This window comes from Rhodamnia argentea, chromosome 10, assembly GCF_020921035.1.
Source record: "Rhodamnia argentea isolate NSW1041297 chromosome 10, ASM2092103v1, whole genome shotgun sequence".
NCBI lineage: Eukaryota > Viridiplantae > Streptophyta > Magnoliopsida > Myrtales > Myrtaceae > Rhodamnia > Rhodamnia argentea.
The window spans coordinates 13,958,602-13,983,379 of record NC_063159.1 but is presented as its reverse complement, the minus strand read 5'-3'; the positions used below and the strand labels follow the sequence as shown (position 1 = coordinate 13,983,379).

Genomic DNA, 24,778 nt, shown 5'->3' with positions numbered 1-24,778 from the left:
TGGCGGCGATGGGTGGTGGTTTGCAATTAGCGGCAAGGGGCAATGGTGGGCGACAGCGACCATCAATGGTGGGTGGCGGTGGAGGCGGGCCGAGTCGAAAAGTAGATGAGGGCGTAATGAAAAGAGGATGAGGCGAGAAGTGCTTATTGAGTTGAGAAGTAACTTTTTTTAACTTCTCAAATTGGAAAAAAAAAATAACTTTAGAAGTGAAAATTCACTTCAAAAGTAAAAATTTCTTTCAGAAGTAAATATTTTTACCAAATGGATTTCTATTTCAAAAGTTAAATTATCAAATGGATTTCTGCTACAAAAGTGCTTCTGGAGCATAAATTCACTTTCAGAAGTGTTATAATGCACACGCTAAATATGGAAAGATCAAGACTTAGGTGAACCAGACACATTTGTTGCCTTTCCGATGATTGGGCATGCTCGAGCCGAGCCCCATCTGTTGTCCAAGTTTTGCCCATCATATGAAACTTAATGTGGAAATATTCGGGTCGAGGCGGAGCATGTCTGAGCCAAAGATGGGCGGGCCAGATTTTCTAACGTAAGAAAAGAGCATTGTCTGAGCCAGTGCTTGGGTTTTGGCCGGGTGGGCTTGGATCACCTTGGCTCAAATTTTTTTTTTTGTGTGTGTGAAAATAGTGACCGAATGGTCATGCCTAAACACAACGTGTCGATTGTTTGTGTTAATTGATTTTGTAATTATAAATAGTTTTCCTTAAAAATAAAAAAACAGGCCTCGGCCTAGACAGTGGGCCGGCCTGGCCCATCATTGTCAAGGCATAAATGTATCGGGCCATGTATGGTCCGGCCCAGGCACTGGCCATCACAATTATTAATTTTCGGGGAGAACAAACAATGTTCGGGGTCAGTTTGAAGCTGCATAAGATTCGAAGAGGCGGATCATACCGCATTGTTTTTTTTTTTTTTCCAAAAAATTGTCCAAAAAATCATAAACATATTGCACTTTTGACCAATTCAATCCAAAATCTTATAACCATGCCAATTGAGTCATAAACCTTTAGACAGTTTGCCAATTTAGTCCATTTGGTCAATTTTGGCCGGAAATTGATGACGTAAATGTTGTTTGTCTTATCTTGCATGGTTGACATTAGAGTGAAATTTTTTCTTTATAATTATTATTTGTTTGTTAATTTTTTTATTTTATTTTCTATTTTATTGTTAAGGACCGACAATGGCTGCCGACCACCGGCTACTGGGTGAGGCCCATGAAGCCCTCGCAGGGCATAGGGCGGGGCTCGCAGCCCTTGCTTACCACCGGGCGAAGGCTCATTGCCCTCGCATGTGACCCTCACTTAGCTCAGAGCGCGTCGGTTGGATGCTAGGGTAGCAAGCCTCGCCAGCTACTGGTGGGGGCTTCACGGCCCTCGGTTGGCCCTTTAGGATAAACAAAGAAAAGAAAGGAATTTATTTAAAATTTCAAAACAATTAAAAAAAAAAGCAAAAAATTTGGGTCGGCGTCGACTATGCCACGTAAGAATTATAATGTCTATGTCAACAATTGGTTGGAAAAACTAAATTAGCAATATCAAAAGTTTTAGAACTAAATTGATATAATTAAAAGGTTTAGGAATGAATTGGCCAAAGTGTAATAGATTTAGAATTTTTTGGTCAATTCTCATGTTTTTTCCGGTCGGGAATTCACAACGCATTCTAAGGTGTTCCCGATTCCAGCGGATCCTCTTGGATCAAAACCTCGTGGAGCATCTCTCATTCGATGCAGCTTTGTTCAAGTGACTCCGTGAGTTTCATTCTCTGCAAAACGGCAAAGAGAGAGAGAGAGAGAGAGAGAGGCATGGGATAAAGGTGAAGCCCTCCCCGGGTATCAGGTGGGACGTACATGCATGTGAGAGACAGAGAGAGAGATGAGCTCGTGAAAGTGGAAAATGTGGTGGAGGTGGTGAGCAGCTCCTTCCTCGTTCTTGGAAACTCCATGCATGGTCTCCTCTCTTTTCTTTCACACATGCCATCAATTTGACTCGCTGCCCTGCCTTTGGAATCCAAAGCTAGCCAGTGTCTCATGCTTCACTAAGACCGGCATCCTCGTACATCGACTCAAAAATCGATAATTCTGTTCGAACGAGAAGATGTTCGGCCAGCCCCATCCCCAACGTACGCGAGCGTCATTGGCAAATTTTTGTCATCAGTACGAGTGTAGTAATAGAACCGGCTATCTATTCATAAACACATTGAACAATGGTCATTTGAGCGGGAGCCTAAGGGTCGAATTAATATTTCCGGGCTGTAATTGACTTGAGCTATTAGAACGAGCACGCATATGTGTATATGCTCTCTCTCTCTCTCTCTTTCTCTCTCTCTGCGCCCGACTATGCCAAAAGAGATAGAGAGGAAGGCTAATTTTGACTTTCGCAAGCTACCCGTTCCCATTAAAGATCAGAGGATGACATTCATGAAGGGTCGCAGTACACTGTAACGAAGCAAGCTATGTGCGCGACGACTCCCGCTTGAGCTTTCTTTTTGTCTCTTTCTCAATGTTGAAACCTGGTTGCCGATTCACATCTCTGACTTCGCTCGTGCTTCCCGTTGACTTGTGACTCCTGACCGGACGACCGAAGCTTGGAGTCGTTCTTCTTCTTGGGCCCGACAATGGCCATTACAGATCACCTCCTGGAGCTAGTGCTGTAGCTGTAGGAAGAGGGCAGTGAGATGGAACGTGTGTAGATGATGGGATGAGCTGGGAGGGATCATTCTGGTCGCTTACTTGTCTTAAATGTACAAACTTTATCTTCCTCAAGAAGATGATAAACTGGTTTCCTATTGTTGGTACAGACTCTTTCAAATACAATTGGCGAATCTTCACGAGGATTTTGTCTTTCCATGCTAGTGATATTGCATATGCTCATTTTGCTAAAGCCTGGCTTCGCGAATATTAATGAGGCCAAATGGGACCTCGACTTTCGGCGCGACATATTTCAAGACGGCACGAAAGCGTTTGTACACGACCCTTATTTGTGCATGAATCTGCGCATTACTTGTTTGATTAACGAAATCGCACACAAACACTCGTTCCCGAAACAAAGATTCAATCCAGGAAAGCAATTAATGGAGATGAATCATCAAAGCAGCACAGAAGGATGATTCAATCCAAGCAAATGAAGGGATTGAAGAAAAGGAAACAGGAAATGGGTTTTGAAAATACTAGGAGCAAATATGCACTCTCTCTCTCTCTCGCTAACGGTCACAGCCTCATGGGCTTGAAAGAACTTTTTCCCCCGAAACGTGACTTCATTTAAACCCAAGGCCTCAACCCCCCCCAAATCTCTACATATCCCGCGCCCTTTCACCACAGAATTCTTGCACTATCACTCTGCTCACTTCACTTCACTTCACTTCACACTCTGCTTATAGAAACAAAAGAAAGATGGACAGCTCAAGAAAATCTCCGATGAAACCGTGGAAAAAAGGCCCGGCTAGAGGCAAAGGCGGCCCTCTAAATGCCTCGTGCTCATACAGGGGCGTGCGCCAGAGGACGTGGGGCAAGTGGGTTGCGGAAATAAGAGAACCCAGGAAGAGGACCCGACTCTGGTTGGGCTCTTTCGCCACTGCCGAGGAAGCAGCCATGGCTTACGACGAAGCCGCTCGGAGATTGTACGGCCCCGATGCTTATCTCAACCTACCCCACCTCCACCATCAACAGCCGCCCAACTCCTCCATTTTCTCATCGAACGGGTCTCTGCATCACAAGTTCAAATGGTTCCCGTCCAAGAACTTCATCTCCATGTTCCCTTCATGTGGCCTGCTCAACCTGAGTGCCCAGCCCAGTGTCCATGTCATCCACCAGAGGTTGGAAGAGCTCAAGAAGAATGGAGGCTTTGGTGGCAGAGCTTTTCCTTCGTCGTCTTCCTCAGACTCAAGAATCGACGTTAGGAGGGGAATTGACACGGAAGTCGGTAAGTTGAAGGAGAAGGAGGTCGAGATTTCATGGGAGAGAGCCGCGGTGACGGGGCATCCTGAAGAGAAGCCTCAGATTGATCTAAATGAGTTCCTTCAGCAGATGGGAGTCCTGAAAGAAGATAGCCAGTCGGAAGAAGTTGTTGACGTGAGTGGAACTGAGGAAGGTCCGTTCAAGGATTATGAACAAATAGTGGCTTTTGATGAGAAGGGATTCAATTGGGACAGTTTGATGGAGATGCATGGTTATGCTGATCAACAAGTTTATGCAGAAGGCAGCACTTGCCAGGTTTGTGACATTACTGAGGAGCTCACTTTGCCTTCCACCATCTGGAATTTCTGAAAGGAGCATCTGACACTGACACTAGGAGAATAGTTTTCATACAGTTCGAAACCAGTTTACAGAGTTCAATGAGAGAGAGAGAGAGAGAGAGACTTCTAGAGTCTTATGATTCGTCGGAATACTGACAGTGTAGAATGTTGATCCCACAATTTCGGCATTTATTTTCACCTTGCATTAAATACTTCAGTCTTCAAACCTAAAGAATTAACAGAAAGCTTCACTAAAGTTGGAATACAGTTACAAAGGTTCTATAACTTTATACTGTCTATTGGGTGAGAAATACATTGGTTGTCCAGAGCCAAAAAGAATCCAAATGCTAAGACTGCCAAAAGAGAGAGATCAGCAACTGGAAATGAACCATCATAGATTTCTTTATAATATAAAGCAATTGCCATCAATGTCTCAATATGCAGCGTTAGATATAACTGTCATTAAATCAAGATAGACTGCTCAGGCTTGGCAAAGCAACCTTCAGATTACCTGGTACACTCGATTCACATAGCATTCTTTCCTCGGGTGTTGAAATTCTAGGCCCTAAAAGTTAGTCCAAAAAACCTGTATGACAAGTACCCCAAAGGACAGCAATGACAAAGGCTTCACCTAACCAGACAGTTTGCTTATTCGTTGCAATACTCTGAGGCACTTTGATACTCGCCATGCTCCTCAAAGTACTCAATTAGTCGCTTTAAGAATCCATCACTACTAACCGTTTCAGTATCACAGATGAGACAACACTGTCTTCTTGCCCGTGTAACAGCCACATTCATTCGCCTGTGGTCACTCAGAAAACCCACCTGCAATGAAAACAGAAGGAAGATGAAAACACGTTTCTCCATATCGGTCCTATGCTGAAGTAAAATGAAGCGGGAACAAAAAAACAGACTCATGGATTATAAACAAGAACTACCTCTTTCTTTGAATTTGAACGGACCATTGATATAATGATTGCTTCCTTTTCCCGACCTTGGAAACCATCCACTGTTGAGATTTCCATATCCTTAAGTTTGTTTTCATTGCCTTTCAGCATCTTCAATAAAACAACCTTCAGGACCAATGAGAGGCATAGTGAGACTACTCTGTATTAATCAAACATGACTTGCATGCAATCACATTATTCAATAGTTGTGGTTTGGAAAAAAAAAATCTACTAAATAGTTTGCAATTTTCAACTTCAATCCACATCAAACGTCGAGGTATCTATGGCAAGATCAGGTACCTGTGCAGCATAAGGTGTTATGACTCCAATATCAGAAGCAGAGACTCCAGAGGAGACAAGTCTTTTTGCATGAGCAATTGCAACCTCAGCTTCGCCCTCGTTCAATGTGCTTTCCTCTTCATCTTTCTTTTCTTCCATGTCACACCTAGAAATCCACAAGAGCAGAGAGAAGTTTTCAGATTGAACAATCTTGCTCAGCATAAGTGACGCAATGAAATGAATAATTTGTTATTATACTGAAACAGCTTCAGTTGTGGAAAAGCTTGTATCGTCGCAATTACTTGTTCACAGTTATGGTGATACTATGATACTAGCTGTCATTTGCATTAGTTCTTTATATTAGAAAATATGTATATATACACAGACACATCTACAAACGACGAGATTGTAACTAACAGATTGCCTGATACCACCAGACAAGTAGATTCGATATTGTGATTTTGAATTTGCAGTAGGGAAATGCCAAACATGGTTTGACCTCTGGAGAAAATCATATAAGCAAGCATATAACAACCCCCATACCCAGCTATGTCAATGAGAAGGAGGGTCGGTTCAGTTGAACTTGATGACTTCACATCCTCAAGATCAAAAAGCCTATGGGCAGCAATGCTGGAATGAGCTTCAATCTGTCACAGATATTCAACTAATCAAAATCAACAACATAAATAATATTGTCCATTCGATGAAATGAAGCCCACTTTCAAAATTCTTCTCTTATCATTAATTGAATAAGCACCTTACTGTCATAGAGCTCCTTCGAAGACCAATTCATGATGAGCTCATGCATGCGGTACTGAACAGTAAGCATGGATGTGACTTCATCTCCATATAAAGTTGCCAGGCGTTCAAAGAGTGTTCTTCCTATACCTTTCTTCTCAGCCTCAACACTTTGGATGGTTGGTGGAAGCTGAAGATGGTCTCCAACAAGTATACATCTAGAACCCTGAGACACCAACACAGATCATATAATGGTGCATGAGTGCCGGCATTCCTAGCACTTCAGATTCAGCTGTTTTTTATTTTTTCACAGTATCTCCTGTCCTTGCTGCCTGAGATTGCTGTTAATTTGGAAAAGGAAAACCGTTCGCTCACCATGAGACTATAAGATCCCAGTTTGAGAGCACGTTCATGAATTTTCGCTTCTATTTCCACTTGAAAATGAAAAATAGTGGTGATTACTTAGGTGACATTTGAAAAATTGCTTTCCCAGAAAATTTCAGACAAGTGTTTTTGGATTTTTCACTCACCAAGTGAAAACAGACTTTAATATTTTCACTCTTTCAGCAGAAAACGAATATCACAACGGAACACTTTCTCACAATTTGCATTCTTGTTGAGACAATTTCTCTCATGGTTCAATAAGATTCTATGCACACAAGCAACCAGACCATAGGAAAAAAAACGGCCGTTATTTCTCCCCCAGAACAATTACAAGAAAACTGTGTTTGACCGCAAAAAAAAAAAAAAAAAAAAATATGCCCTGTCCAAAAACAACACAGGTACTTCTACTCAAGTTAACAATCATTTCAATCACTTACCTTCAGTATAGCCATCCAGCATGCTATCTCAAGTGCCTGAGCTGCTTCATCAATGATCACTAAATCAAATGATGTATTTTCCAACTTTCGAGAAAATGCACCAGTCAATGTTGACAATACCACATCCGCATTCTTAATAACGTCTGTCACAGCAAGCCGCTGTCTCTTGCGCTCTTCTTTCGAAAGAGCCCTAAGCTCCCTCTGGATGTCCCTCCTGGTGTTCTTTTCTTTGGTTTTCAGCAGCTTTCCATTCAATGCCTAAATGAATACCCCCAAAAAAGTTCATAAAATACAATAGTTTGACCGCAAGGTGGGGAAGTAAGAAGAACAAGAAATCCAAACTGAAATGGATTTTAGCATAGATTCAGTCTTGTCCTATTTTCCAAGTGGTTGAGGCCTCAAACCTGAACAACTCAAAAGCTAAAATATAAATGATTTTCCTCCCACAGAAAAAGAACAATGGATTTTAGCATAGATCCAGTCTGTCCTATTTTCCAAGTGGTTGAGGCCTCAAACCCGAACAACTCACAAGCTAAAATATAAATTATTTTCCTCCCACCAACCCTCCAGTGGCCGATTCGGATTTAAGATTCCACAAATGCCCAATGTCTCTCATAATACCATTTGCAAGCTAATAGTGAGTACATAATTAACAAGCAACATCACACATAGAACTTTCATCTGAATTTGTTCATACCTTCATCTCCTTCCGAATGTCATTTGCAAGCGAGCTATTATCTGCTCGAAGGACCTAACAGCAAGAAAGTAGCCATAACAACATGAGACTGAGCTGATGTAATGTATATATTCTGCTGCACCAGCTATACTTCACTAAGGACAAACTAAATGGAGGCAAATGAAGCATAAAGGATCTACAACCAAGGATAGACGTATAATTTGAGCGTATAGGACACCACAAATTTTAGGAGATTGCTACCAGCCTCAAGAACAAGATCTAAGTTAGTTTCCAAGGAGTTAAGCCAGTAGTTGAAGCTCCAGATTATCTTAAGCTTCTCTATTGGAATACAAACAAAGTACCTGTCATGTCCGGTTAAGCCAGTAGTTGAAAACAACTTACACACCTGAGCATCAAGTGCACTATCCAATACTTGAGGCAGCAACCGGGCAGGATGTCCCAACCTCACCAGCTTCACTCTGGTGTTACAAAAGGAAAAGTTCCAGAAAGTAATGGAAGGAAAAGCTTTAGCTTGGTTAATAGAAGTCTCAGAAGTGAAGAACTTAAATCCACAACACTCATAGGGTCTAAAGTATAAAAAATTTACAAAAACACATTGGATGATTTTCCATCAATCAACCGTTATCACTTCTAGAACATACAGAAGATATTGACACTTATCACAAACATTAGCCATCGGGGCTGATCTACGATGGATAGAATTCCTATAGGATGCCAAAAAATTAAAGAAGCTGAAGAATAAAATCAAACATCTAGATAGAGCAGAAAGAAAAATGAAAGTATCACTATATCATGTCTAGCAAAGCATAAAACAGAAAATGCTTGCTTAATGAATCTTTAAACCTAATCTCAAACTTTACATGTGTCTGTGTGTGCGCATGAGAGAGAGAGAGAGAGAGAGATCTCAAGCTGTTAAGTTCAAGATTTGAATACCTGTGAGAAGCAAGTCGCTCAACAATGTTATCCACAGCAATGTTTGAAGCCGCACATGCAAGGATTTTTGATCCACGCTTTACTTCCTGTAAGATTATTTCTACTACTGTTGTGGTTTTCCCAGTTCCAGGAGGACCATGCAGCAAGAATACATTCTTTGATGACAAAGCCTTGGATACGGCATCTTTCTTGGAGAAAAAATTGGAGAAAATTTTTAGTCCAGAAAGATGAAGCATAATGAAGATCAACTATAAATGCATAACATCAATAGAATACCTTCCCACACTGAAGAAAAATGCCCCAACACGAACTTTAAGAAAAAACAAAATAATGACATAAAAGTTGAAAAAAAGCAAAACAATGTTTTCGGCTGCCCTCTAAGACCACCTAAAAAAAGAATTCAGGTACCCATCGGAACTTCTTTAGTCAGATCACACAAGTGGGATCTAAGATACATTCAAGTTAAAATCATGCAAGGAAAGATTTATATCAGCTCCCATATTTTGTTCCATTTTGGAAATAAGTTATAGCTCTTTAGAAAATGCAGTCTCACAGTGCACAAAACTACAACCTGCACGGATGAAACTCAAAAGTAGACAAGAGATGACATAGCGATCGTATTGAGAATATCAACCATATCTTGATGTGTCTTCTTGGTGATAAGTGATATTCATATAATTTTATATACAGCTAATCAACCATATCCAATGAAAATTGATGCTGATGCAAATTGTTGAGAGTATGTGGCCGATGAGGGCATATTTTTCTGTTTTCTTTATTGTTTTCTGAATAGAGCAATAAGGGCAATATTGTAATTATTGGCATTTTTGCTTTAGTATAAATAGATAGCTTGGGGTCAAATTGACCAAACCAAGCATTCGGTTCAGTTTTTTCCTCTCATCATGGTATTAGAGCAAGGGCTGAACTGAAACCCTAACCCTAATCTTTTCTCTATGCAAGCGTTCTTTTCTCTCTATCTCTCTCTCTTCTCGCCTTCAGCCTCTCCCACCACAGTTCCTTCTCACCTTCTTCTTTGCTCTCTTTCACAAGGTAGAACAACACTTATGAGGTGATTCTTTGATTCTAGTGTCGGCCCTAAATCACACCTCTATGAGATAAATTAAGCTTCTTTGCGATCTGCGATAGGTGGTTCACCCTCTTCTACGATGTTTTTGGATCTTCTTATTTGAGATTGTTTTTGCCTTGCGGCCGGCCTACAATTATCTCGTGTGAAGACCAAAGTATTGCAGATCGAGGACTACCATATTTTTTTTCAGATTTTGTGGGAAAAATCAGAATGATCGATTTCTTTTTCAGGTTTTCAAAACCCTGAAAAAAGATTGTTTTTTTTTTGCCTTCCCTCGATCCGATTTGGCTGATTTTTGGAGGACAAATTCAGACTACTACCAGAGAACTTTGTTCCAAGTTTTTGGCCTGTTATGGCAAGGTTTTAGTGGTTGGATTATTCCTTTCACACTTTTCGAGTTGACTTCTAAGATACAATGTATGAGGGTTCGGGGCTCTACAACTACTGGAGATGATCGTATAGATTATATTACTTTTGCTACGATTCTCGTGAAGCTTGATGGCACAAATTATTTGATATGGTCTCGATCGACATTTTTTACCATTGCGGGCCGCGGGCTTACGGGACATATCAACGGCACTTTTGTGATGCCAACTACATCGGGTACTACTCGGAAAAAGTGGATCTCGAATGACCCTTTGATAATGCCCTTTTTGTTTAACTCGATGCAGCCACATATTGCAAAATGATATTTGCTTCTTGATAAAGCGGCACAAATTTGGACAGCTACAAGGGACTTATGGTCAACTCGGGAACGATGCATAGGTGTATGAATTTCAGAAAAGGGTTCATGACACCATTCAGAAGGAGATGACTATAGTCTCAATATTATGCTGAGCTTCGGAGTTTGTGGCAAGAGCTACATCATTATGTTAATTATCACCCAACCAATGATGCGGAACCCGTCATATGGACAAGATCAAAGTTTTGAATATGATTAGATACGTGTCCAAGTCCTTAGCCGGTCTCCATTCCATACTCCGGAACAGTCCTATGTCCTAGTTCACTCTGAAGAAAGCCATAGGATAGCAATGCTTCATCCCTCTACGCTTGATCGATCCGCTCTACAAACCAGGTCTGCCACTATTACCAAATCCGGTTCGTCCTTTCATTCTAATGATGCCTCTAAGAAGGCGGTGAAGTGTGAACATAGTCATAGGTCGTATCATACTAAGGCTACCTGCTGAAAGTTACATGGAAAACCTGCAAATTTTGAGGCAAAAAGGCCACAAAGAAAGGCAAAAAACAAGGCAAATCATATTGAAATTGTTCCTGCTGCACCTACTACCGATATCGTTTTATCCCAGGAAGAACTTCAAGCATTTCGACGTCTACCGAAAGCTTCTACTACTGCTGCCTCCTCCACGGTTGCCAATTCATCTTCTCCTTTTGCTTCAAATCTAGCCACTTCAAGTATCTTATTTGGGGGGTTAAATGCATCTGTTGTTTCCAGCCCGTGGATCATTGATATAGGGGCTACAGATCACATGATAGGTTCTTCTATTCTCTTTCATCAATATACCCCTAATTCCGATAGAGACAAAGTTCGAGTAGGCGATGGAACCCTCTCTTCCAATGCTAGAAAAGAGATTATCAATTGTTCCTCCACTCTTCCCTTGTCTTCTGTTTTACATATTCCATTATTCTCTACTAATCTCCTTTATATCGGTAGTTTGACTCGAGACTTAAACCGTAAAGTAGCATTTTTTTCCTTCTTATTGTGTTTTCCAGGATCTAGTAACGGAAAAGGAGATGGGATAATGGTAGATTGGATGGTGGTCTTTATCTGCTCGAGGGTAGTGGGGTTTCTACTTCCACTTTGTCTTCTACGCCTCATCAAGTCAATTCGGCATTGACGGATCCTCATTAGTGGCATTGCACATTAGGTCATCCCCTTTAGGAACTTCAGAAAAAGTTTTTCCTAATCTCGTTTCAGCTTGTAATAAAAACGAGTTTTTTTATGAAGCCTATGTTTTGGCTAAACAAACTCGTTCAAAATATTCATCTTCAAATAATAAAAGTCGTTTCCCTTTCACATGATTCATACTAATGTGTGGGGTCCTTCCCCGACATACTTTTATTTCCGGTCATCGATGGTTTGTCACTTTTATCAATTGTCATTCTCGTACAACTTGGGTTTATTTGTCGAAACATAAGAGTGACATTTTTCACTGTTTTCAAAATTTTCACAAAATGGTCCAGACTCAGTTCAATGCCACTTTGAAAATTCTTCGCAGTGACAATGGCACCGAATACATTGAGAGTCGGTTCAACAGTATCTCTCCGATCATGGCATTATTCATCAGATCGGTTGTGTTGATATCCTTGCACAAAATGGTGTTGCCGAAAGAAAGAACCGACATTTGTTATAGGTCGCTAGGTCTCCTATGTTTGCCCGTCATGTCCCAGCTCAACATTGGAGTGATGTTATCTTAACCGCTGCCTATTTAATATATTGGATGCCTAAGAGAATTCTCGATTTTCGCACACCTACTGATGTTTTGCGGGAATCAACTTTTATTCTTACTCCAAAAATTTTTGGTTGTGTTTGTTATGCTCGTAACACCACCTTTAAGAGTAAGTTGGAATCCCGTGGTCTCCGCTGCATTTTTCTTGGGTATTCACCTACTCAAAAAAGTTATAAGTGTTATCATCCTCCTTCTAGGTGCACCATTGTATCTATGGATGTGGTTTTTCACGAGTCTAAATCTTATTATTCGGCTCCACCTCTTCATGGGGAGTGTCCTAGTGTAGAGGCGTTCCCCACTCTGGATGCTCCTATGAATATTACTTATCCTTCTTCTCCAATAGTTTCTGATGGTTCTCCTCATTCTCAAGAGTGTTCTCCTTCTTCCCAAGAGGAGAACACGGTTTCTCCCCCTTCCCTAGAGGAGAACGATGCAACACAAGAAGAGTATAGTACAATACCATAGGGGGAGATAACAAAGCAAACTCTTCAGGGAGAGTCTACTCCCACTTCCGTTAGACAAACTATAAATAGTAGCAAGACATTGAAGACATATCATCGTAAGGAGCCCACTACCAACAAGCGGGTTAAGATCACCGATACATTGCATGTTCAATCATCATCTCCGGATTCGGATTCTACTACTCCTGGTAAGGTTTCTTCTTCTAATCTTCCTATTGCACTTCGAAAAGGTACTAGAACTTGTACTCAATACCCTATATCTCGGTTTGTCTCATATGACTATTTGTCTAGCTCTTATCATACTTTTGTGTCTTCTCTATCTTCTGTTTCTATTCCACAAAATTGGTAGGAAGCTTTTGCCGATCAGAAGTGGAAGGCAGAAATGGTGGACGGGATGTATGCTTTGACGGAAAATGACACGTGGGATTCTATTGTTCTTCCTCCTCGGAAACAACCGGTAGGATGTAAGTGGGTGTTTGTAGTCAAACAAAAGATGGATAGTACTATGGACAGATACAAAGCACGGTTAGTGGTAAAGGGATTTACTAAAGAAACCTTTGCTCCTGTTGCCAAGTTGAATAATGTTCGAGTGCCACTTTCGTGTGCTGTTAACCAGAGATGAGATCTTTAGCGCTTAGATGTGAAGAATGTCTTTCTTCATGGAGTTAGAAGATGAGGTGTATATGGAGATTCCTTCGGGTTTTTTTTGTGACAAAATTCAAGGTAAAGTGTGCAAGCTAAAACGTGCACTTTATGGTTTAAATCAGTCACCTCGAGCCTGGTTTGGTAGGTTTCAGAGAGCTATGGTCTCCGTTGGGTATAAACAGAGCAATGTTGATGACATTTTTTTTTAGAATTAATCATGTGCTAAAATCACTATTCTCATTGTCTATGTAGATGACATTGTTGTCATAAGAAATGATAGTGATGAGATCAACCGGTTGAAGAAGTTTCTCGGATAAGAGTTCGAGATAAAAGATCTTGGAAAGCTTCGATACTTTCTTGGAATTGAAGTTGCCCGATCTTCAAAGGATATCTTTCTATCCCAAAGGAAGTATGTCCTTGATCTTTTGACAGAAGTTGGGTTTATTAGGATGTCATCCCTCCGATATGCCTATTGAGGCCAATACTTGTCTTCGAGAAAAAATTGTGATTCGGTGGATAAGGGTCGTTATCAATAGTTAGTGGGCAAGTTGATTTATTTGTCCCACACCCGACCCGATATTGCTTTTGCTGTGAGCTTGGTGAGTCGGTTTATGCATGATCCATACTCTACTCATATGAATGATGTTCTTCGAATCATTCGGTATTTGAAATCTGCTCCTAGGAAAGGGATTCTTTTATCTCCTTATGATGGCTTGAAGGTTGAAGCTTATACGGACGCTAATTGGGTTGGATCTCCAGGCCGGAAGTCTATTTCCGGGTATTGTACTTTCTTATGAGGGAATCTTATGACTTCGCGCAGAAAAAGCGAGAATGTGGTTGCTCGATCTAGTGCTGAAGCGGAGTTTTGTGCGATGACACGAGGAGTTTGTGAGTTGTTATGGCTTAAAGGATTACTTGAAGATCTTGGTGTATCCGTTCATCTTTATATGATGCTATATTATGATAATAAGGCCGCCATTAGTATTGCTCACAATCCTATATAGCATGACCGTACAAAACATGTGGAGATTGACACACTTTATCAGAGAGAAGTTGGAGAGTGGATTAATTTGTATGCCCTTTGTTGAGTCCGGTGATCAACTTGCTGATGGGTTCACTAAAGAACTAGGGAGTAAATCATTTCATCCTATTTTAGTCAAGTTGGGCATGTGTGATATTTGTGGTCCAACTTGAGGGGAAGTGTTGAGAGTATGTGGCTTTATTACCTTTTGAATGGCAGCAATAAGGGCAATGTTGTAATTATTGGCCTTTTGGCTTTATTATAAATAGATAGCTTGGGGTCACAATGACCTAACCAAGCATTCAGTTCAGTTTTTTTCTCTCAACACAACTTAATTAAATCTTCCTCATGTGCTAATGGAACACACCCGAGAATGATCGAGGTCGGTGTTAAAAGGGCGGACTGCAGTATCTTTCTTTGAAAATGAAGGGGGTCTTTCTCCAAAGAGAACAGGAACTAAATCAGCAGCTGGCCCCCGCTGTACACCTTTACTTAATTGTATTAGAGCATCCTTGAACCTTCGGTATGTCACCTGCATGGAAGTCATATATAGCATCAGTCTATAGTGGATTTTGATCTGATTCTACATAAAGGATCTGTTGAATGAGAATGCTAATAACATAATCACACTCCTGTTTTACTGTGTTCGCTCTCCGACAAATTAATTTAGCAGTATTTTAATCATGAATTGTCCTTGAATACTACAAATTAACGAACTAATAGTCCTAAGCAACTTTATACATCCAGGAGATAAATAAGTTAGTACAGGAAATGTGGAATGCAACAGTTAAAATTAAGACTACTAGAAATGATCTCTAATTGAGCACTCTCACCATACCTCATTTGCGACCTTCTCTAGTCGCAGGGGGCTATTTAAACCCTCTTCCGGTATATCATCAAAGGCCACAGTAATTGAAGAATCCTGATATTATTCCCGGCAGTTCACAGAACTAAAAAAAGTCAGACTTTTGTCGACCTTCTAAGACTAAACATTTATCAACACAGCAACCTGTTTCAGGCTGAATTACCTTCAGGCGGTAAACTACACCTTGTCCAAGAGAAGGAGATCCTAAATCAGCCTTGTTAGGTTTTAGAATGACCACGTCATGAGTGCCATACTGCAACCAGTGAAAAGTTAAATAACAAGTTAAAGAAAGAAAATATGGAAAACAAGGACACTGAAGACAAGCTGAAAAAAGGAAGCTTGGCTTGGGTATGCATCAGTACCCCGTGGTTTGGATGGTGTGGTAGGCATAAATTTTAAGATACAAAATTATACATGCAAAGATAATTATTCACTAATCCTGATGCGCAAGATAAATTCCTTAAGGTTCCTTACTAATGTAGCTAGTACATGTTCTTCTGTACTATGGATTCATGTCTTGAACCATGCATAAATAAAAATTGTCCCAACATCCGAAACTTCCATCCAGAAGCATTTGTACTCTTGTCAATGATAAGTTCACAGAGTAATCTAGAAAATTAAATGTGCAATGAAAAGGAATCTCTTATCCACAAAGATGAAAGGAAACCAGATACTAGTACTGTTGTTCTGAAACAACATCGACCAATCAAATAGAATTAGCTCAGATTGGAGAGGATCATGCTCTTCAATATGGGATACCCAATAAAAAAATACACAAGTAGATGAAGATAAACAAAAAATCAATTCCATCTGCAGAAGGCTCACCTTGTGAGCAGGAAGGACATCCCCTTTCGTGGATTGGAATTCAAGAAGCGTTTTCCCCATTAAACCTGTCTATTGAAGAAATGCATTGAATCACACAGCGCCCTCAATCCAGAAAAATGCAATCGCTACACTATTTGCTGAGGATGCACTGGACTACAACAGCTCCCCAAATTATAGAAAACTACCAATAAGGTGCTCGGCTAAACACTTTACCACTCCTGCACCTCGCCGCAGCTTTAAAACACATGTTGCTACAAGCAACACATGACAATGCAGCTACACACACAGCTCAGTTACTGTTACTGCATAGCGACAGCCATACCGAACAGGCTCTAAGATACTAAAGGCAATCAAATGCGGATAATTTCATCAATCCCGATCAAATCAAATGAACATCGCAAAAGAAAAGAAGCAAAAGGACCTGAGCATCGACGCACTTCAAGTTGAGCATTACGGAGCCTTTCCTTTGGGCGGCGTCTAAGCTTCTGGCCGCTCCTGAACTAATTGAGGCCGATATCTCAGCTTCCTACAGTTAGGATCACTACCAACGTGAGCTCCAGCGATCTCTCATCATAACTCGAACGACACGTGAGCGAGTAAAGATTTTCCTTTTGGAAAATACAACAAACTTAGTGCGGGCAGAAAGGGAAGGACCTTCTCCAAATCGATCAAAGGGGACATGGTGGAGACGAACTGTTCGAGAGAAACGGAAGCAGAAGCTGCTTTCTTCCTCGTCTTCCCTCCCTCCATTTGCTTCTTCTTCCTCTTTACGCTGATTGCCTCTTGGAGTGGGAGACGTCCTCGTTCTGTGTCTGGGTTTTACTGGGTGGTTCTTCGTTTTGTGCTCGACTGCTCGTCCGATGACCCTTTCGTCTTCTTTCATGTTCTGTAAAATCCCACTTTTGGCACCCCGAAAAACGCTTTTTCCACTTAAGCCCTTGAACTTTTAATTTCTCTGTCTAAATTCCTCAAAATTACCTAACTTCCGTATCAAGTCCCTCTGATTCCAATTTCGATTTGTTGAGGCTGAAGAAGCCGAGTGCAATTTCGTTCTAAATGATCCCATCAGAGAAAAGTTGAGGTCTTCATCTTTCTAGTTTTCTGGTCGATGCATTAGCTGATAAATCCCCGGCAACAAGACATTTTTTTTCGCATCAAACTCTTACTAGCTCCGACAAATTCGTTGGCTCCGACTAATCGGATTTGGAATCCGAAGCAAATCACTTAGGCTGCGTTCGGTCGTCCGTATAAAACTCGGGATAGGATATGTTTTATCTTATCCCGTGTTTGGTAGGTGTCCCGAATAGTATAATGTCGGATATAACTCGGATAAAAAAATCCTAGGGGAGGAGGTAGGATAAGGTCATATAGGATTTCTCTTATCCGTCATATAAAAGCTAACTTTATTGTCTCATTTGTTTCTATTTTCATTTTATTTATTTTTTTTTGCAAAGAGGTTTGAAAATCTAATAAAATGTGTACATTTTCAAGTTTTTTTTTTGTATGAGAACATTATTTTTATAGTAATAAGATCGGAATATTTCATAGCATCACGTATATGTCATTTATATTGATATATAGTTTCTACCAAATGCGGGATAGGATAGGATATGAGAATATCCGACTTTAAATCCGTAGTTCACCAAATGATGGATATGATATGGCCAAATCCCTAGATTTCTTATCCTATCCTATCTAATCCTATCCTGGCCAGAAATCCCGACGACCAAATGCAGCCTTAGTGGAAAAGGAATTAATATGACCGATGTAAACCAACCTTGCTGACTTGATTAAAAAAAATTGTGCAAGTTGAAAGACTTGATTTGAGAAACTAAACGTTGAAGGACTAGATTGGAAGAAGTATGCTAATTTAGGAATCAAAAGTGGAGCGTTTACAATTTTCCCCTTTTGGGTTTGTTAACCGGAAAAGAAGTGCACTCTTTTTCGTAGTGTCGTGTAATCAATGCTCCATCAAAAGCCTTTGGCTGCGTTTAGTCGTTCGTATAAAACTTAGGATAGGATATGTTTTATCATATCCCGTGTTTGGTAGGTGTCCCGGATAGTATAATGTCAGATATAGATGGGGTATAACTCGGATAAAAAAATTCAAGGGGAGTGGGTAGGATAACGTCGGATAGGATTTCTCTTATTCGTCATATAAAAGCTAGCTTTTATAATGATGACAACTTTCTTGTCTCATTTGTTTTTATTTTCATTTTTTTTTTTGCAAAGAGGTTTGAAAATCTAATAAAATGTGTATATTTTCAAAAAAAAAATTTGTGTATGAAAACGTTATTTTTATAGTAATAAGATCGGAATATTTCATGAGCATTACCAACAAAAAAAAAAATATATTTCATGAGCATCACGTAGGGGCATATATGTCTTTTATATTGATATACGGTTTCTATCAAATGCAGGATATGATAGGATATGAGAATATCCGACTTTAAATCCGCAGTTCACTAAACAGTGGATAAGATATGGCCAAATCCCTAGATTTCTTATCCTATCCTATCCTATCCAATCATATTCTAACCAGAAATCCCGACGACTAAACGTAGCCTTTGTTTTTCTCATTTTGTCGGATTTTATCCCTCTTTCTTTTCTTTTTTTTTCCCCTTCATCACTTCTTATAATTGAATAGGAAAAGTGATTTGCGTTGGTTGTTATTGAACGTCATTATGCTTTGTTTTCGTACTTTGCTTTCAATATTCACTTATTCAGTACTTTCCAATACTCTGATCAAAATTTAGTCAATTTCGCACTAAAAAGGGCAAAACCAAGTGACAACCGCAAGCAACTTATGTACAATCGAGGTATACTAAATAGTTAAATCTATTGCTTGAATATACCCTACTATTAGTTTACTAACCCATAGTGCTCAGAAAAAATTGTCCAAAAAATCATAAACATGTTGTTCTTTTATCAATTCAGCTCTAAACCTTTTAATTTTGTTAATTTAGTCAATTCAGTTAATTTTAGCCGAGAATTACTAACGTGGATGCATGTTGTCTTACGTGACACTCATGTCAATAAAGAAAAAAATATTGATCATATTTTAATTTTTTTAGAATTATGCACTTTTTTTCCTTTTCTTTTTTCTTTTTCCCTCCGTCGATCACCGCCGAGCCTCATCGATGGCCGGTAGAGGTTGTCGGCCTCCGGCAAGGCAGCCCTTCACCAAACAATATAAAATATCACTAAAAATTGCCAATGTTATCGTCGGCCATGCCACGCAAGATGATCGGTATCCACATAAGTGATTTCAGACCAAAATTCACCGAATAGACTCAATTGATAAAATTTGAAATGTTTTAGGACTCAATTGATAACATTAAAAGTTTCGAACTAAATTGGCAAGAATGCAATAACTTCAAAAATATTTGGATAATTTTCCTTGCGACCAGGAGAAAGCAGCCGCCAACAACAGTCGAGTACGCATGTTTCGTGCGTCAAATCCAGATGAGTAAATGCTCCATCGTTTATTTAATCTGCAAAGTTCTGGAGTTTTTGAAGTTTCTGGCTGTTAGCAACTTAGCATTGGGCCGTTGAGCTGACGAGCATGTAATGGATTTGGTCCATCCAAATTTGTCGGTGAACTGCATGGAGCAGCAGGCCTATTGAAAAAAAGTACCTTTCTCTAGTTTGATTGGAAATATTTAAGATGCATTTACGCATTTATCATTCTCTTTTTTTTTTCGTTTTTTCAACGAGGAAGCCCCATCTTAGATAGGTAAACCCCGTCCACAGAAAAAAAACAAAACACCAATCTATGGACTTTCCAAAGAATTACTGAACAGGAAGATTAAACCTCTAGAGAAAAAATGCGGTAAAACCATTTGTAGCATGATCTCTTGGTTGGCTTTATGTTTGCATATCAAATTGAACTTGGGGTCAAAGATGGGAAACCATCGGTGAGAGCGAATCGCTCTTTTTTTCACTCCCTTCTTGCGGAGGTCGAAATAGAAGCAAAGTTCGACCTGAAAAAACGAAGTAGAAGTAAAGACTGAGCAAATCTATCCTCTGGTTTTACATGGTTTGGGCATACTGTATCGCGATTGCGCCTACATACACATTACCATCTTTCTATAGAATGCTTGATCAGCATATCTTCTTGGACAAGAGAAGAAACCGATCTTTTCATCTAAAGACCGGGAACATAGGTAGGAGCATCTGCTGGACTTTTGTAATGCAATAACACGTATTCGGGAGTAAATTACAGGGAAACGCGGAAACTCAAGTAGGTTTACTAAACCATCGTGGCCCCTCAATGGCGATCTTCTGGGTTCAGATGAGGGAGGTTTCCCCGATAAGCAAATTAAGACAGAAAACCAAAAACCAGACATCCAAGGAGGTCACCCATACATAAACCTTCGACTATAACACACACAAACAGATAAGTATGTTACTAGACAGGAACCAGACAATGGGAACTTCAAGAAGGAAAATTGGAAGAAAAAGAGAAGTGTGCAGAAGAATTCTAAGAAGTGGCCTCCCGAAGACTTCAAATAGGGAATTATCGAGGAGTCATTCTACTAGGCCTCACCGATTACATGTCAAGAATCAGTTAGATTCAACCTTCCCACCGAAAAAAAACAAGTCCTGAATAGTTGTAGCACTATCATCAGCCCTATCCACCACGTTGTTCTTCTAATAAGTCGAACCAATAACTTTTCCCAAAATGACTCACATAGGCAGTTTGTTCAAACCAAGTTCTTCTCAGAAATCTTTGTGAAAGCATTCACAAACATCCCAGAAGACAAAAACATCAATTTTTTAAAATAAGTTATCGCAAATGTTGTTTTTTTTTTTTTTTGCAACCCTTACCCAAAAAAAAAAATGTTGTTTTTGCAATTGTCTGGAAGACACTTTGCAAGTCAAGATCATCTGCTCCTATATAGATGTTGTCTACACTGTTTCTTCTCTCTCGCTAATGATTAAGCAAATTATGTGTTAGGTATACCATTCTGTGCAAACTACATCCCACCGCACTTGCGATCTCATAGGAAGAATGCATAATGAGATGATAGAAGGATAAAATAAGTACACAAAACATAGGGTGATCAAACAAAATTCTAAGGCAAACCACAATCAGCAGTACATGCAATGAGCAATAATAGGACATCAAAACGCAGAAAACCTCGCGTAGAATCATCAGGTTTGGGCTATTCCATATATAAAACAGGTTGCTGTCAAACACAACCTTTTCTATTCAAATAAATAACAAAGAGATGAAGCAACTCTACACATCTATAGAATTAAAGCTCCATAATTACAATATTGGAGAATGACAAAACAAAAAATTTATATGTATGCACTGGCACAAAATCATTTGACCTTTCCTTTCCGAGTTTGAGAAATGTGACCTTCCTCAATTTTCCGAGTGACAAGCGAAATCCAATAGTGAGATGCACTCGAGGCAGCGTAGTACGAGGTCACAGTGAGTTGAGCAAACTTGGGGAGGGCGTAAGCTACAAGATCGAAAGAGTAACATTATTTACAAGTCTAATAAGCATGAAAAGTACATTTCTGAAAGGACAGTTCGACGCAGTTGTTGGGAATAATTGCAATTCCAAGAAGTAATTGGCCACTTGCTCCATCCAATGTTCGATAGTCATAACCTCTTACGCTCAATAGAAAATGGCTGTGTAGTCTGCTGCTTTTACTCCTCACTTATTTCAGCATAAATTCCCTTGGGGGGAAAAAAAAAGCCAGGATCTTCCTAGATTATTCTATGCTTTTCCTCAGCAGAAAATCTACATCCCTCTCACCTCAAAAGCAAGAGTTAAATACCAATAAAACTCTGCATTATAAAACCCAACGAAGGGTACGGATAGATCTGGGACTTTGTCAGACCTAATAAGTAACCATTGTCGATAGCCTCGAATGGACAGTTGGACCAAAATGAGGCCGGTGGGCTTTGCTGCTAATAATATTAGTGTTAAAAGGTGAAAGGGCTTTTTTTTGTTGATTACAAGGTAAGCTCAATTTTTTTACGTCAAACTCCAGAACTTCCCCACACATAGCAAATCCCTCATATGCTAATTAGCATCACTCAATATATCCAAAAGTAAATAAACAAATAATAATGCAGCCCACACAACCTGCAGAGAAGGCATATGTGGTACATGTCAACCTATTAACCTCAGCTCTATATGTGGCGACCAAATCATAGGGCGTAATAAGAAGAATCAACAGCTTGAAGAATGCCAATGATTTTAAACATTCTGTAGTCTTTCTGACTGAAGAGATGAAAAAATAGCTGCTGGATGAAAATAGTTATCTTGAAAGCAAAAACCTTTTCTGATCAACCCTTTCAACAACATATTCATTAAAAAAATGTACAGAAACATTTTGCCATGAGTACTCCGACAAATATGCAACAACGAGAATAGATGTGCGGGAGTGCTCTTTGTGGAGGTGCCCCCTAATAAGTAAGACTCTTCAAAAACGCCTTCAAGACACTAGAGACGACAATTTTCTGATGGACCAAGAGAATCAGATTAACAGGACATGATGGACGCAGTTAACTTCTGTTCATAACAGGGATATAAATCTGGGCTCCTCTAACTCAATACGGAAAGTAAGCTCGTTAAAATGAGGGAAACCAAACATTTGCAAATCTAGGTTACTATATCTGTTACCATGAACAGTGTCATAAAAATAAAAGTTCGACAACAGAAAAAATGTTAACAAGGAAGAACGATCTGTGTATGCATTTCCATGTGGTGAAATGAATTTATGGGAAGTAGCATCATCTGGGTCATGACAGTATCTTTAATAGGGATGTATTGAGTAACTTCCACAACTGAAAAATACTAACGAGGAAGAATAATCTGCGTATGTATTTCCATATAGTGAAATGAACTTATGGGAAGTAGCATCATCCGGGTAATGCCAGTGTCTTTAATATGCATGTATTGAGTAAAGCAACCTTCCTAATTGTATTTGGTGGAAAACAAGAGTGGGTGAGCAAAATCTATGCAAACCAAGATCAGCCAATTAGAGAAAGCCCAGAAGAATCTGTTCATACCTCCAAATGCAGCACTGGCCCCTGAAAAGAGAAAAAGCGGGGGAAGCTGTGATAAAAGAAAACAATGCACTCGTTATTCACAAACAATTATGCGGCCATGGCAAGGAAGCCAGAACAATTTGACTTTAGAAAGTACAAAAGTAGACATCCAAGTCTAGGAAGTACCCCGACAACAAAAGGAAGCCATTTGGGTCCTCTAACATGATTCTGTACAAATGGGATTCCTGTTTCAGAAGGACATTAAATGGAGGATAAAATTCAGAACTGAGATGTAAGAAGTGAGGTAGAGAATCTCACATTACCTGTATTAAAACCATGAACAGCACTAAGCAGTGCACCTAGTCCAGAACCAGCCTGTTGAAACAGAAGAGATTAGTGAGAACCAAAAGTAGCTAGAGATGACCATCTAAAGCACCAATCTCCTCAAAGAACATTATGATACTGCTTAAGTGTGCCGAGCCACTTGAGAAACGTAGTGGTACAAGCCTATTTTTTATTAACTATTGAGGAATGAGACCCACTTTATTTAGATTTAACGGCCACACAGTCGATAGTCAACATCTTAATTTGGCCTTCCACGCAAATGGAGTAAAAGCATCATCACGCTTGGCTTCACAGATCAACGAATGTTCAAACAGAGGATCCAAAAGTTCACCATCTAATTATACTTTCCAAAACTTAAAGCTTTATTGGCAGGCTCCCACTATTAATTGGGTGCAAACCACCCCGCAAACTCCAAACTACCGGGAACAACTGAAAAACGTGACATTTGAGAGGACGCAAATGATACAACCGGTGGAAAACAGAGGCCCCCGCATTCCCCTAAAAAATCTTGACACAGAACGGTAATGTCTCTCCAAAAGAGCAGAGGAAAATCGAAACTATTGATGCCAACGTCAAACAGGACTAAAGTTCCTTCCAATTCTCAAAAACACTAGGGATTTCTCACCAGGAATCGAAAACAGCACAAACAACTCCAAATTGACAAGAAAGAAGAGAGAACTGACCACGGCGGTGGTGTCGTGCAGGACAGGAGTGATGGTCCACTCGCCATTCCCCTAAAACACACCCAAAAAAAAAAAAAAACGCACGATTCAGCGAACGGACAACACGCACACAACAGACAGAGGATGTCATGTTACAGCTTGCGGGTTTATGAGGGAGAGGCAGCGAGGGCAACGAGGCGATCCAAGGCCGGGATTGATGGTGGGTTCGTGGTAGAGATTTCCGTTCCTCAGCTTCTGCTCGTACACCTCTCTAGTTCCCATCTCTTTCCTCTCTCTCTCTCTCTCTCTGCAACACCACCTGCGGTTGCAGCGAAACTCACTGCCTGGCCTGCTGCCCGCTTCTGGCTCTCGCTAAAAGCGTACAAAAGAAACTCTCTCCGAAAATAAATAAACCCTCCGAAAGTCCGGTCCGAATGAATGTGCCGAACGAGCCGGCACGGCATGGGCTTTCCACTTTAGACAATGGCCCCGTCACTCGAGAAATCTTTCACATTGATCCACGTAAATCTCATTATGCATGTAAGCAGCTACATGAGAAAATTCTCTTTTTTCTAAAAAAAATTGAAAAGAGGAAAACATGGAGAGAGGGGAGGGTGAAGGTAGCGGAGCCGAATCAATCAAAACCCAAAAACTCTATTGAATCGTAGTGCCTCATATTAGTAATTTTTTCCGTCAATAAAATTAGACAAAGTTAACGAAA

At 40.1% G+C, this 24,778-nt stretch overlaps 3 protein-coding genes across 6 annotated transcripts; 1 reads left to right on the top strand and 2 right to left on the bottom strand.

The window, feature by feature from the left end:
* Positions 1 to 3,216: 3,216 nt before the first annotated feature.
* LOC115733924 (dehydration-responsive element-binding protein 2F) lies at positions 3,217 to 4,508 on the top strand. Its single transcript, XM_030664535.2, has one exon. The coding sequence runs from the start codon at positions 3,407 to 3,409 to the stop codon at positions 4,277 to 4,279; it is 873 nt and encodes a 290-aa protein (XP_030520395.1). The 5' UTR covers positions 3,217 to 3,406; the 3' UTR covers positions 4,280 to 4,508.
* Positions 4,509 to 4,623: 115 nt separating this feature from the next.
* LOC115733884 (DNA-binding protein SMUBP-2) lies at positions 4,624 to 16,892 on the bottom strand. 4 transcript variants are annotated; one of them, XM_030664497.2, is made up of 15 exons: positions 16,690 to 16,892; positions 16,457 to 16,561; positions 16,036 to 16,104; positions 15,374 to 15,463; positions 15,184 to 15,267; positions 14,713 to 14,877; positions 8,664 to 8,851; positions 8,116 to 8,188; positions 7,731 to 7,784; positions 7,034 to 7,291; positions 6,232 to 6,438; positions 6,018 to 6,121; positions 5,496 to 5,640; positions 5,187 to 5,321; positions 4,624 to 5,073 (listed from the first exon to the last, which is right to left on the bottom strand). In XM_030664497.2, the coding sequence occupies exons 1-15, from the start codon at positions 16,783 to 16,785 to the stop codon at positions 4,897 to 4,899; spliced, it is 1,950 nt and encodes a 649-aa protein (XP_030520357.2). In that variant the 5' UTR covers positions 16,786 to 16,892; the 3' UTR covers positions 4,624 to 4,896. The 4 variants fall into 4 exon arrangements, with proteins under 4 accessions (XP_030520357.2, XP_030520364.2, XP_030520372.2 ...); XM_030664504.2 differs by having other exon boundaries at positions 16,036 to 16,100; positions 16,690 to 16,704; XM_048286112.1 differs by having other exon boundaries at positions 4,929 to 5,073; positions 5,167 to 5,321.
* A 4,292-nt stretch (positions 16,893 to 21,184) lies between these two features.
* On the bottom strand, positions 21,185 to 24,433 carry LOC115733936. Its single transcript, XM_030664543.2, has 6 exons — positions 24,214 to 24,433; positions 24,079 to 24,129; positions 23,374 to 23,425; positions 23,237 to 23,295; positions 23,072 to 23,117; positions 21,185 to 21,509 (listed from the first exon to the last, which is right to left on the bottom strand). Exons 1-6 carry the CDS (start codon positions 24,337 to 24,339, stop codon positions 21,367 to 21,369), a joined length of 477 nt encoding a protein of 158 aa, XP_030520403.1. The 5' UTR covers positions 24,340 to 24,433; the 3' UTR covers positions 21,185 to 21,366.
* Positions 24,434 to 24,778: the final 345 nt, after the last annotated feature.